Here is a 14,226-nt window from a genome sequence, read left to right on the forward strand (position 1 = left end):
CAATAATAATAATATTAATATTAATAATAATAATAATAATAATAATAATAATAATAATAATAACAATAACAATAATAATAATAATAATTATAACAATAATAATAATAATTATAATTATAATTATAATAATAATAATAATAATAATGCAGTATATGGGGATACTGGGTGCTCCCTCTCGATGCATAACTGGTCCTTAATATATAAGTAGGAGGCAGGAAGTTCTAGCAGGGGAGGGGAGGGACTGACCAGGGCTCACTCGTTTCCAAATGTTTTAAAGGGACAATCCGCTATTTTTCCTTAATGAACGTCCACAGTGTCCTGCAGCGTCCTGCGGCACCAAAGCAGCAGCACTAAGTCCAAAAGCAAGCAGAGTGGGCTCCTGGAAACTCCACTTGCCTCCCTCTTTAATATATGTTTGTTCTGATAGATGTATGCATTCTTTTAATAGTAACTGCAATGCAATACATTAATGAATAAATAGAAAGTTGCCCCACAAAGGAAGAATGCCGGTCCGATAGCACAGCGAGTGGGAGTGCTCGCTTTGACATCCATGCAGAGCCTGCATATCGAGCACCACACACCGTGGGTAATAATAAGCAGCGCTCAGATCCCCGAGGGTTCGTAGCTCTATATAAATGCTAAATTATTATTATTATCATTAAACTCAGTTTAGTGAGAAAAAAACCTTTAGAGAGTAAATTTGTAATTTCTTCTCAAACTGGGTAGAGCATAAGACCACCTCCTACCATTTAGTGTCTGCTGAACTTTCATAATCTAAAGCCAAAGCCCAAAACTCTTTTCAAAATGGAGAATCGTTCGTACAATAACTCATGAATAACTTGCTCTTGCTGGCTTAAACAATGAAAATCGCTATCTATAAAATGGTCCATTCGCTGGGAATGTATGTAGTTATCTAGTGAATAAAAAGATAAATACTTCCGGTGAGTAGCACTTTCTGCATAACAGGAGAATAACATAGACACAGCCTAGTCTATAATTTCTTTAGAGTCTTCAGCAAGGTAAAATATCTCAGTCCCAGCTTCTCTTGTCCTAACCTTTGAAGCAGTACAGCATACATAGCTCACGCAGAACCCCTGTCCTTTCAAAGTGATAACAAGGGCAAACGCAGTGGTGGCTGCTATGATAGAGCGGCCGGGCGCCGCACCCCCAAAAAAAGAGAGAAGCTAAAAGAGATTCAGTCAGAGAACTTCTCTGATTGAATCTCTTTTAGCTTTAGTGCTGCTGTATTTCCTTTGACAACAGCGCGGGGGCGCTGTGGCAAGAAAATAGGCCAGCCCAGCTTTCACAGTGGGGCCGCGGGGCGCGTCCCAATTTAGTATATTTTTTTACTATAGTAGAGTGCGTGGAGCTCATAGCTCCACGCACTCTATGTAGCCCCTTTAATTAGAAGCCTGGCGGGGTGCTTCAGGGGTGGCCCCGCCAGTATGAAATGTGCGCAAACAGCGCAGTTCCATCCCCTGCCATAGATACAGTAATGTCATTGGCTGGCAAACAGCCAATGACATTACTGTATCTATCACTACTGAGGCGCAGGGTGTGTGCGTGCACCTGCGCGCCTTCACACACTGACTGTTTCTCTTTCTTTCCAGCCGGACGAGACATCAACAACACGATTAACGTGCTGCTACCCAGTGACCAGACGCCGCGGTAAGTGTACCCCCTTTCTTCTCTGGGCCCGGGGACTGGGAGTGTTACTTACACTCCCCGAGCCCAAACTATGTGGTCCACCACACGACCCAGGGCCCAGTCAACACTGAACGACGTATAGGCCACGGCCTACATGTCGTTCAGATGTTGCTGCCGAGCTGACTGCCGTCAGCTTGGGGCGAGCCTTGGTAGTATCGGGCTGTCAGTTGGCGTTGACGGCAGTCAGCTCGGCGGGGGCCGCCTGCGGCCTGGGCCTAGCCTACTTTTGTTTAACCCCGGTCCGTGCGTGGCCCAAGGGCCTTGCCTTGGGCCACGCAGGACCGGTACGCAAGGCCCAGGGCAGGCAGGCGTGCGCTGCTGCTGCGTCTGCCCATACAGCGGCCCGCGACCATTCCGCATCTGGTAATTGTGCCGTTTTATATTTTCGGCATTTTTCTACAAAAAATGCCGAAAATATAAAACGGCACAATTAGCAGATGCGCCGGGAGTGGTTGTGGGCCACGGCTGGACATTGTTTTCCGGGCCTCCAGCAGAGAAAGGGTGTCGCGGCTGCGTGTTCCAACACCTCTCTCAGCAGCTGCTTGTGACTGCGCTCCATTGTCAGGGGCACGTTAATTACACTAAACAAAGGCGTGTTCTGCATCTGTTGTAGCCTCTGTGGGGTAAGATAGAATAAATTGCGTGACCAATTCAATTGTCCATCCGTTTTCTGACCCGTGGTAGCCTATCCTTTTTCCCTTCTACGACTCTCTTTCACCTCGTTATCTTCCGCGTAGCCAAGTCTGCCCAACAAATCTTCCGCACTCTGTTTATTTCACACCCTATTTGGCAGAGTTCTTAGCCTACACCGCTCAAGTCCCACTCCGCCCCTTCCTGCACTTTCTGTGCCTCCCCCCCCTGTCCTATCACCCTTTCCATTGCCCAGGTCAAAAAGGATGACTTTAGAGACCATCCTGGAGTCATCCGATGATCATCAAACTACATTAGAAGTCATTCCCACATCATCAGAAGTCATCATGCTGTTAAAGTCATCAGCAAATGTCTCAGAATGGTGGGTGATGATTTGGGGATGAGCTTAGGATGACTTGCTGATGATGCTAACATCATCCCTATTTTAGCAAACTCTTTGTTCCTGATGATTTTAGGATGACTTGCCGATTACTTCAAGAGCATCACCATGATGATTTGGGGATGAGCTTAGGATGACTTGCTGATGATGCTAACATCATCCCTATTTTAGAAAACTCTTTGTTCCTGATGATTTTAGGATGACTTGCCGATTACTTCAAGAGCATCACCATGATGATTTGGGGATGATTCTGGGATGACCTGCCGATTACTTCAAGAGCATCGACAGGTTTGCCCCGGTGATTCTGGGATGACCTGCTGATTACTTGACAAGCATGTTTGTCCCTGATGGTTTGGGGATGATTCTTGGATGACCTACTGTCAAGAGCATCGTCATGAAACATGTTTGTTCTTGATGATTTGGGGATGGCTTACTGATTAATCACAGAGTTTGTAGGATGATTTGCGGTCTAATACGGATAGTCTTTCAGCTTTTGCTTAATTGCACTTGTGCTGAATGATTTTTTAATGCTTTGCTAAGCACATCTGTTTGGCATTAGTTTTAATTGCATGTAAAAAGCATAATATGGATATGATCATTTAAATTGCAACACCCAATGTAAAAGTGCTGAACCATTGACCAGGAATCACACTTAAAAAGCATACATGCCACAGAAATAGTTTTCTTGCAGTAATAAGTGACTAACGCATAAGTATGGGAATTCACCGCTAAGTACATTCTATAGTCAAAAATAGTCATTTTAATTAGTCATCATGCACCCTTCCAAACCAAATCCATGTGATTCAAGACACATATTGGTAGAACTTGCCATGGAGCCCAAATTAAGCCACAATTATCCAACCTTAACATTTGTTAGACAGTAATCAGTGCACTCATTTTACATTGGTGCCTATCACGCAATGACTACTGTTCTGCATGAGTACAGCGAGGAGTACGGTCTAAAATGATTACTCAGGCCCCACACTACTACAAACTTGGAGTGATCCCAATCATATGTTTGAATAAGGCTTCGACTGGCAGTCTATACACTTCCCGAAGACAATGTGAGCTGGCAAGATAAGCGACTGAAACAGGATTACTTCAATGATTCCAAAATGAAATCATGTCCAACCAAAGTTTTCCAAAAAAGAAAAATTGCATATATAGCGCTATTCTTTCACTTCTGCCAAAAATTCAATTACTTCAGTACAAGTTATGTGAAATGTTTTCACTGGACATAAAAAGTCAAGCTTATCATATATGAATGATAATAGACTCACTTTGTCATATTGCCCAATCCACATTCATACTGCCCTGTCTATGTACATACAGAAAGTACATCAAAGCTCCTGGTATGTAGATAAAGTGTGTCCTCCATTCTGCTGGTAACCACAAGCAAAGTCTCTCAAGTTAAACTGACTCACCAAATGTCAACCACCACAAGTACAAAAGAAAAGATTGCCCACACAATATAGTTTGGTTAAAAATATAGTCTTTATATAAACGTTTAGATATAAATTAATCTCAACATTACAGGTGAGTACATTATTTCATATGAACACCCCATTATGTATAGGAGCTAACACAGGGTCTCCAGAAAATATGCACTTACCAGACCTGGTTCACCAGGTCTGCCACTTAATGATATAGACCACTAACCATAACATCTCAACAGAAAGGTGCAATTAGTCTACCAGGCCCTTCCCTTACACATAGAAGGAAAAGACAGGTATGCAGACCACACTCAAAAGGTGACAAAGGAAATTTAAGATGGATTCACCGGCCCCCAAAAGCTGGTCACACATGTCCCCAACACATATTTGGCCCTAGGGAACAAGTAAGGGAAACACACAGTAAAAATACTAGCAGCACTTAATGGAAGAAGGGGTTGAGTGGTGAATGGCCAGCTAAACTAGAGAACCCATCCCACAGGTGAGTTTAGACAGCTGTTTAGGAATTCCCAGTTTAGGGTTATGGATTCAAGTTGCTAGCAATGGGCCCATTGGGGTTGTATAAACATTTCTAAAAGTAGCCCCCTCTAGCTACAAAAGTAAGCAAAGTGTTTCTCGGGGCTTCCTTGAAGCCTAAAAGATGCACTTCCAGCATGTGTTTGAATGTAGGAAACCAGTTATGTTCAATCCAATTCAAAACAATTTGGCATTTCAGATATAAAAGTTTCATTTTCAACTTTGATGAAAAAACATACCTTTTGTATTACTGGTATGTGGATGGCTAATGTGCTTTTCTCTTCGACTACCAAATGAACTGGGTCTTTCATATCATAAGACTGACACACAAGTGGAATAACGAGTGCCAAATTGGTGAACGCATTTGCTTCTCTACACTGTATGAATCTACTGACCCTACCATAGGCATGCAATCCACCCTCGTTCACATATTTGATCACACTTTGATCTCTCCTCTGAATACGAGTGTAATTTGAACTGTAAACAAGAAGATTATTTTTCTCCATAAATATCTTGTTACATGATACAACGCCAGAGTCAGTGATTTGGGCAATCCGAGTCACTGCTACATATTCATCTTCAGATAAAGTGTAAGGGTTTGTCGACCCAACACTGTAAACACCATTTTCAATGTTCACATACTTTTTTCTATTATGTAAGCTCATCATACTTTGGTAGAACTCTGCCTCATCACTACCACTTAACAAATACTTTTCTTTCAGAACTGGGATCACCTGTATCATACTTATGGCATCGAGAATCTGTGTTTCTACACCTGTAGTACCATGAAAATGCTGCAAAATGAAACCATTGAGATCTTCAAAAACAAAACAGTTAGCTGTAAATAGAGGTCCTGTTGCTCGAACGCTGTCTACTAAATGTACTAACTGATGAACATTCATGGTCATAAATCGTTTTTCATATAACTCTGTGAAGAGTTGCACAAATAGAAATAAACTTTGTTCAGCTATATGTAAATCTTCCTGGTTAATGTTTTCACTTAAAAGTTTGTGGATTGCTTTCGAAAGAATACAAAAGTGCAAGTAGTGTTCCTTATGTAGAACATTTTTAAGGACTGGTATTCCCCAAAAAAGTAGAAAGTTCCTAAATTCTGAAGACTTCCAGTACAATAGTTCATCAATAGACCTTGGTACTCTACTTACATCTAAAGTCGGTTTTATCCTTCGCAAATAACCATTTACTATTGTTACTTTTTCATAATAGGAGTATGAACAATGCTTGTAATCTTTTGTAAACCAGACTGTCAGCAATAATTTCATAATGCCTCCACATACGCCATGCATGTAATCAATCACAAATCCTTTGGTTATACAAAAGTACTTCAGGAACATAAACCACGTTGGTCCTTTAATTCCTCTCACAGTGTAACTAGACTGCCCAGTCTTAATGTTGTCTATAACATGCTTTACATCCTCTGTAATTGTATCAAGTGTCCTTGGTGGTCCTTTAGGGCCTTCATCATTATAAGGAAATACCCAACAGTGCCCTTTGCCCGAAACTGTGCTTTCACCCTCTTGAAGGCAATGCCAGCAGCCAAACTTTCCATTGAACTGCGTGCTATTTGACACTAGACAGCGTGCAGGTAAATCACAGGTAACTGTGAGAAGTGTAGCATGACACGTGAAGCTGGAATTGTTGTGGTCATTAAATACAACACCATCTTCAAGTTGTGCAAGGTCAGCATACAATGGCTTTAAGAAAGACCACATTATTGGCTTTTTTGAGGACACCCATATGCCATACAATAACACATTTTCTCGAAGTTTCTTTTGGGAAATGGGCAGCTCATTAACAATCAAGTACACTGGCCACATTGATACTTTGGAACTTTTAAATACAGGAACGCCATCTGTGTTCATAGCAAATGATAGACTATTTGGGTCGTTTAGAAAGCCCCTCTCAAACAAATCCAAATAAAGTTCCCCATCATAAACATCTTTCATTTCATGTTTTTCTTTCTGCATATAGTGATGAAATCGATAGTTTCGCACATTTTCTGTAAAGCCTTTTCGACTAAACATGATTTGTAACTGGGCAATCAGACTATGTTGGATAAAATAGGAGATTGAATCATTTGGTGTCAAATCTTTTAAACAATGAGTATTAGGGCAAGTCTGCGTATTCTTGTCAACATGTGTATAGCAAGTTGCACAGTAGTAATTAATAATGGGGGCTTTAACAAAACCCTTTATGTATTTTTGAAGATGATACATTGTTCGTATCATTCTGTTACTGGGTGGAAGAAGTAGGTAAATAAGATTAAGCATGTAGTTAGCAACTTCATCACTCAAACGAAAACGAATCATAAAGCAACAAACTAATAGAACAACCACTCCCAAACACCTGGTTTACCCTTCAAACATTGGTTGTTTTTCATCTGAGGGTAGCGTTTCATCAGCTTGTACTTGAACTTCTTCATAATCATTTTGAATGGTGTATCCAATTTGATCGGCAAGTACCTGCAAACCAGAACTATGCTCAGAATCATGACCAGAATCATGAACATGCCCATTCATTTCACCCATCAGGGTGCCACATAACTCATTCCACATAGTGTCAGTCATGTCTTCATCTGCTTGTGGTGTAGAATCTGGTAAGGTTGTACAGTCACTCTCGTCCATTTCCTCAGAGACACTAATGGGAGCTGTGTGTGTGCTTCTACCAATGATGTTCTCTTCAATTTGGGTGTGCTGCTCTTCACAGTATGCGGTAGAAGGATCTGCAATGCAATGCAATGCAATAGCGGGTCACTCACAGGACAAATTGATTAATTCAACTAGTAAAAATTGGGTTGTGCATAGGTATAAATAGAAATAGTAAACTTGTGTTATTTGTATGAGAATCAGCTAGCATCAGTTTAAATTAGTTTATCAATTCAGATCATTTATTATAAGTGGACCAAGGAGTAAGCGTTACAGACTACCAATAGCTGTTTGTGTGCAGTGAGTTTTTTAACTGAATGTATCAATAACAGTGTTTTGTGGTTATGTGCAATAAAATACTATAACATACATTTGGAATGGTTATAATGTACCTAGGAAGAAAAGGTCATCTGCTCTATTAAAAGTCTTGGCATGGTCTTCTATCGCCTTCTTGGATGTTCCACATAGAGTGTTTGAAGAATCAGTTTCTACGATGAAATGTTCCTTCTGCAGCCACACATAAAACCAGTATTAGAATTGCATAATTGTCATACAGGTCTTGCTTTAAGAGCCAGAGAGTGTAAAGTATGAATGCACAGAATAGAGAAAACAAATGACATGTAATGAAAGCAGACTTAATTTACCAACTTTAGAGGTAGTCAGGCGGTTAGATGTAGTCTGGTTGTTAGTGACCAAGCCGAATACAGGAGTTTATTTTTGGTGCACTTTCACCCCTTTTTGTTTTAGAAATATTTGCTTGTTTTTAGGAAGAATGTATTTTTGGGGAGTAAAAGCATGTAGGAGACCTCTTATCGGTAGAGTTGCATTGAACGTTAATATATTTTACCAGTGCAATCCATTTTTTGTAAGGTCCTCGTTTCTTTCCTTTTCCTCGAGGGGGCCTTTCATCCATTTCCATTTGTATGGCTGTGTTGGTTGACAGAAATACCCTAACCAGATTATACAAGCAATTAAAAGTTAGTCAAATAATTAAGATAACAGAACAGAATACAGGTGGCAAAAGGGGTGCCCTGCGTATTCATGGATACCAAGGTGCATTTTTAGCCGTCTAAAATGTTGGGCTAAAATGGAAGCCATGAGGCCCAAACATAGCATGCACCCCCTGGGTGAGAATCCTTTGGCATCCCAGTCAAAAACAAGCACCCAGCACCCTCAAAATCCCCATTGTGGCAAGGGTAAAGCTTGAGACTATGTTGGGCCAAAATGGAAGCCATGAGGCCTAAACATAGCATGCACCCCCTGGGTGAGAATCCTTTGCCATCCCAGTCAAAAACAGGCACCCAGCACCCTCAAAATCCCCATTGTGGCAAGGGGAACGCTTGAGACTATGTTGGGCTAAAATGGAAGCCATGAGGCCTAAACATAGCATTTATTTATTTATTTATTAAATTTATATAGCGCGCAGGCAGCCCATGGGCATTGTGGCACTGTTACTTGCAAGGAAGACTTAGTTACAATGTGTGCAGGTTGTGCCTTGGGTTACAGTGAGGCAGTGACCTGTGATCAGATATACCACATAATACATCATACAATACAATTATGAGGGCTAGGCCATGTAATTGTTAGATGAACAGGGTCGTTTTCAGGGTTTTCCGAAAGGCGGTCAGTGAGGGTTCAGAGCGCAGGGAGCTAGGGAGGGTGTTCCAGTGTACGGCAGCGAGGTACGGGAAACTGGAGCCCCCTGCTCTGGTCCTTTTTACCCTGGGTACTGAGAGCATGCTGGCATAGGGTGATCTAGTGGGTCTTGTGGAGGAGACCAGGTGGATCCTCTGGGAAAGGTACATTGGGGCGGCAAGATGGACACATTTGTGGGTGATGCTTAGAGCCTTGAATAAGATCCTCTCCTTTATGGGGAGCCAATGGGAAGCTTTTCTGGCAGCGGTGATGTGCTCTCTCTTGGCAATGCCTTGTGCAGCGCGTAGGGCACTGTTCTGTATTACTTGGAGCTTCTCAAGATTTTTGTTGGAGGTCCCAAGGAAAAGAATATTGCAGTAATCAAGTCGTGAGCCGGTTATGGCCCTGGCTATGTTAGTGCAAGTGTCTTTTGACAGATAAGGTCTGATTGCGTTAAGGAGTTTTGCATGGTAAGCGGCCGAGGAGGCAATGGCGTTTACTTGTCTGGTCATGGATAGATTGGAGTCTAAGTAGACGCCTAGTGTTTTTACCGTGTCAAGTACTGGGATCGTGATTGAGTCAATGGTGAAATGGCTGAACTGAGCGTCAAGTTTCTTGATGGTGTCAGGGGAGCCTACGAGTAGGAGCTCAGTTTTGTCGGAGTTAAGGCAGAGGCCGTTGATAGCCATCCACATTTGAATTGTGTTGTAGATGTTGTTGAGGGTAGCAGAGTCCGTGTCATAGTCGCCTGTCAGAGTGAGAAGGATCTGTGTGTCGTCGGCGTAGTTGGTGTAAGAGATGCCCATGGCGTCAAGGATGAGGAAGAGGGGGCGGGTGAAGATGTTGTAGAGGGTGGGGGAGAGGCAGGAGCCTTGGGGCACCCCACATAGCATGATAGAGGGTGATGCAGTGGCTAGGTCAGAGAAGACCTGCATGTCCTGCCTTGGAGGAAGGAGGTGATCCATGTAATGGCTTCTTGAGAGAAGTTGGCTGTGGAGGAGAGGTGGTGGCAGAGGATGTCGTGGTCTACAAGATCAAAAGCTGCCGACAGATCCAGGAGAAGGAGCAAGACAGGTTTGCCTTGGTCTCTTGCGTCGTCCATTTGGTTTTTTAGGTCGAGTAGGGCGGTCTCTGTCCCATGCCTAGGGCGAAAGCCGGATTGTCTCAGTCTAAGGAGGTTCTGTTCTTCGAGGAAGTGCTGGACCTGCAGGTAGGCTGCTTTGTCTAGAATCTTGAGGAGGAAAGGGACAGTGGTGATGGGGCGGTAGTTATTAGGGGAGGTGGGGTCAAGTGTGGGTTTCTTTATGAGGGGTCGGACCCATGCTTCCTTTAGGCAGGCGGGGACTCTCCCTGTGGTGAAAGAGGCGTTGACGAAGGCTGTTAGAAAAGGGGCCAAGGTGTCTGCGCAGTCTTTGATGATGGAGGCAGGACAGGGGTCGCCTTTGCAATTGGAGGGTTTTATGTTTTTCATAATGTTGATCATGTCGTTTTCTTGGATGGTTTTAAACGAGAAGGTGGGTGGGGCCTCAGTGGGTGATGGGGGCAGTGGTGGTGGGGAGGGTGTAGTGTGGGTGGAGAGTGTTAATTTGGTGTTCGAGATTTTGGCTTGGAGAGAGCTGATCTTATTGCGCATGGCTGTTTGGATGTTGTCACACCATTCTTTGTCCTTAGTGAAGTTTTGGGGGGTGGGTGTGGGGTTCTCAAGTTCCCTGAAAATGGCGAACATTTCCTTGGTGTTCGACTTGGCCTCAGTAATTCTCTCTTCGAAGGATTTAGCTTTGGCTTTAATGATGGCTTTCTTGTAATTAATTGCAAGGGATTTGAAGTTGAGTTTGTCTTTCTCATCCCGTGATGTTTGCCAAAGAGCTAATGCTGCCCGTTTGTCGGAGCGTAGTTTTAGAAGGTCTTGGGTGAACCACGCATTAGCGTGTCTAGTGGGTTTGGTTTTCCGAGGTTTAAGTGGGGCGATGGTATTGATTGCTGCTGTGATGGCCGTATCATAATTTTTTGCCAGAGTTTCTGGGTCGTTGGAGAATGGGGCTGTGAAGGCAGGTCCCTGTAAGAAGGGTAGGAGTCTTTCTTTGGTCAGTTGACGGGCACTCCTTGTAAGGGCAGGAGGCAAGGGAGGAGGGGGGTGGGATGTGGTTGTAGTGGTGGGGATGTTAAAGGTGATGGTGTGGTGGTCGGACCATGGGGTGGGGGTGTTGCCTGTGTCTGTGATGGGGCAATTGTGGTGGGCGATCCAGTCTAGTGATCTGCCTAGGGCGTGTGTAGGGTTATTGATGGTGTTGACGAATCCTAGGGTGGCTAGAGCTGTGTCAAGTGCTTTGGCTGTAGGGTCTTTGGCGTCATTCAGGCCAAGGTTGATGTCTCCAAGGAGAATGGCTTTGGATGACTTTTTGAGGTTGTCCGCCAAGAGGTGGGTGATGGAGGCCTGGAAGTCTCCTAGGGGGCCTGGTGGTCGATAGATGAGGTGTAGGGTGATGGTGCATTGGTGCGAGATGGTGAGTTTTAATTGAAGGTAGTCGCTGTTATTGTTGATAGTTTTGTCAGCCTTTCTGATGGTGATTGAGTCTTTGGCTATGAGTGCGACACCGCCTCCAGTGGTCATGCGATCTTGTCTCGTGATGGCATAGCCAGGTGGGAGAGCGAGGGATAGGGTAGCAAGGCAGTGGTAGAAGAATTGCAAATAGCGGTAATTTCATTCAAACCAGTGGGGGGCATGTTTTCTGGGGTCATAGACACAGATAAAGTGGCATTTGCATCCTTAGGTAGCAAGGCAGTGGTAGAAGAATTGCAGATAGCGGTAATTTCATTCAAACCAGTGGGAGGCATGTTTTCTGGGGTCATAGACACTGATAAAGTGGCATTTGCATCATTAGGTAGCAAGGCAGTGGTAGAAGAATTGCAAATAGCGGTAATTTCATTCAAACCAGTGGGGGGCATGTTTTCTGGGGTCATAGACACAGATAAAGTGGCATTTGCATCATTAGGTAGCAAGGCAGTGGTAGAAGAATTGCAGATAGCGGTAATTTCATTCAAACCAGTGGGGGGCATGTTTTCTGGGGTCATAGACACAGATAAAGTGGCATTTGCATCATTAGGTAGCAAGGCAGTGGTAGAAGAATTGCAGATAGCGGTAATTTCATTCAAACCAGTGGGGGGCATGTTTTCTGGGGTCATAGACACAGATAAAGTGGCATTTGCATCATTAGGTAGCAAGGCAGTGGTAGAAGAATTGCAGATAGCGGTAATTTCATTCAAACCAGTGGGAGGCATGTTTTCTGGGGTCATAGACACTGATAAAGTGGCATTTGCATCATTAGGTAGCAAGGCAGTGGTAGAAGAATTGCAAATAGCGGTAATTTCATTCAAACCAGTGGGGGGCATGTTTTCTGGGGTCATAGACACAGATAAAGTGGCATTTGCATCATTAGGTAGCAAGGCAGTGGTAGAAGAATTGCAGATAGCGGTAATTTCATTCAAACCAGTGGGAGGCATGTTTTCTGGGGTCATAGACACTGATAAAGTGGCATTTGCATCATTAGGTAGCAAGGCAGTGGTAGAAGAATTGCAAATAGCGGTAATTTCATTCAAACCAGTGGGGGGCATGTTTTCTGGGGTCATAGACACAGATAAAGTGGCATTTACATCATTAGGTAGCAAGGCAGTGGTAGAAGAATTGCAGATAGCGGTAATTTCATTCAAACCAGTGGGGGGCATGTTTTCTGGGGTCATAGACACAGATAAAGTGGCATTTGCATCATTAGGTAGCAAGGCAGTGGTAGAAGAATTGCAGATAGCGGTAATTTCATTCAAACCAGTGGGAGGCATGTTTTCTGGGGTCATAGACACTGATAAAGTGGCATTTGCATCATTAGGTAGCAAGGCAGTGGTAGAAGAATTGCAAATAGCGGTAATTTCATTCAAACCAGTGGGGGCATGTTTTCTGGGGTCATAGACACAGATAAAGTGGCATTTGCATCATTAGGTAGCAAGGCAGTGGTAGAAGAATTGCAGATAGCGGTAATTTCATTCAAACCAGTGGGGGGCATGTTTTCTGGGGTCATAGACACAGATAAAGTGGCATTTGCATCATTAGGTAGCAAGGCAGTGGTAGAAGAATTGCAGATAGCGGTAATTTCATTCAAACCAGTGGGGGGCATGTTTTCTGGGGTCATAGACACAGATAAAGTGGCATTTGCATCATTAGGTAGCAAGGCAGTGGTAGAAGAATTGCAGATAGCGGTAATTTCATTCAAACCAGTGGGAGGCATGTTTTCTGGGGTCATAGAAACTGATAAAGTGGCATTTGCATCATTAGGTAGCAAGGCAGTGGTAGAAGAATTGAAAATAGCGGTAATTTCATTCAAACCAGTGGGGGGCATGTTTTCTGGGGTCATAGACACAGATAAAGTGGCATTTGCATCATTAGGTAGCAAGGCAGTGGTAGAAGAATTGCAGATAGCGGTAATTTCATTCAAACCAGTGGGGGGCATGTTTTCTGGGGTCATAGACACAGATAAAGTGGCATTTGCATCATTAGGTAGCAAGGCAGTGGTAGAAGAATTGCAAATAGCGGTAATTTCATTAAAACCAGTGGGGGGCATGTTTTCTGGGGTCATAGACACAGATAAAGTGGCATTTGCATCATTAGGTAGCAAGGCAGTGGTAGAAGAATTGCAGATAGCGGTAATTTCATTCAAACCAGTGGGGGGCATGTTTTCTGGGGTCATAGACACAGATAAAGTGGCATTTGCATCATTAGGTAGCAAGGCAGTGGTAGAAGAATTGCAGATAGCGGTAATTTCATTCAAACCAGTGGGGGGCATGTTTTCTGGGGTCATAGACACAGATAAAGTGGCATTTGCATCATTAGGTAGCAAGGCAGTGGTAGAAGAATTGCAAATAGCGGTAATTTCATTCAAACCAGTGGGGGGCATGTTTTCTGGGGTCATAGACACAGATAAAGTGGCATTTGCATCATTAGGTAGCAAGGCAGTGGTAGAAGAATTGCAAATAGCGGTAATTTCATTCAAACCAGTGGGGGGGCATGTTTTCTGGGGTCATAGACACAGATAAAGTGGCATTTGCATCATTAGGTAGCAAGGCAGTGGTAGAAGAATTGCAGATAGCGGTAATTTCATTCAAACCAGTGGGGGGCATGTTTCCTGGGGTCATAGACACAGATAAAGTGGCATTTGCATCATTAGGTAGCAAGGCA

At 43.5% G+C, this 14,226-nt stretch overlaps 1 protein-coding gene across 1 annotated transcript in view; it reads right to left on the reverse strand.

Moving 5' to 3' along the window:
* LOC138568708 (nipped-B-like protein) overlaps positions 1 to 8,457 on the reverse strand; it is an 80,203-nt gene extending 71,746 nt beyond the window's left edge. The window contains exons 1-3 of the mRNA XM_069646489.1: positions 8,215 to 8,457; positions 7,760 to 7,874; positions 7,078 to 7,444 (exon numbers count right to left, since the gene is read on the reverse strand). Of these exons, the coding sequence (XP_069502590.1) occupies positions 7,078 to 7,444; positions 7,760 to 7,874; positions 8,215 to 8,286 (554 nt within the window). The 5' untranslated portion in view covers positions 8,287 to 8,457. The remainder of the gene's footprint in view (positions 1 to 7,077; positions 7,445 to 7,759; positions 7,875 to 8,214) is intronic.
* Positions 8,458 to 14,226: the final 5,769 nt, after the last annotated feature.

This window comes from Ambystoma mexicanum, chromosome 2q (assembly GCF_040938575.1).
Source record: "Ambystoma mexicanum isolate Mex_15411 chromosome 2q, UKY_AmexF1_1, whole genome shotgun sequence".
In the NCBI taxonomy this organism is placed as follows: domain Eukaryota; kingdom Metazoa; phylum Chordata; class Amphibia; order Caudata; family Ambystomatidae; genus Ambystoma; species Ambystoma mexicanum.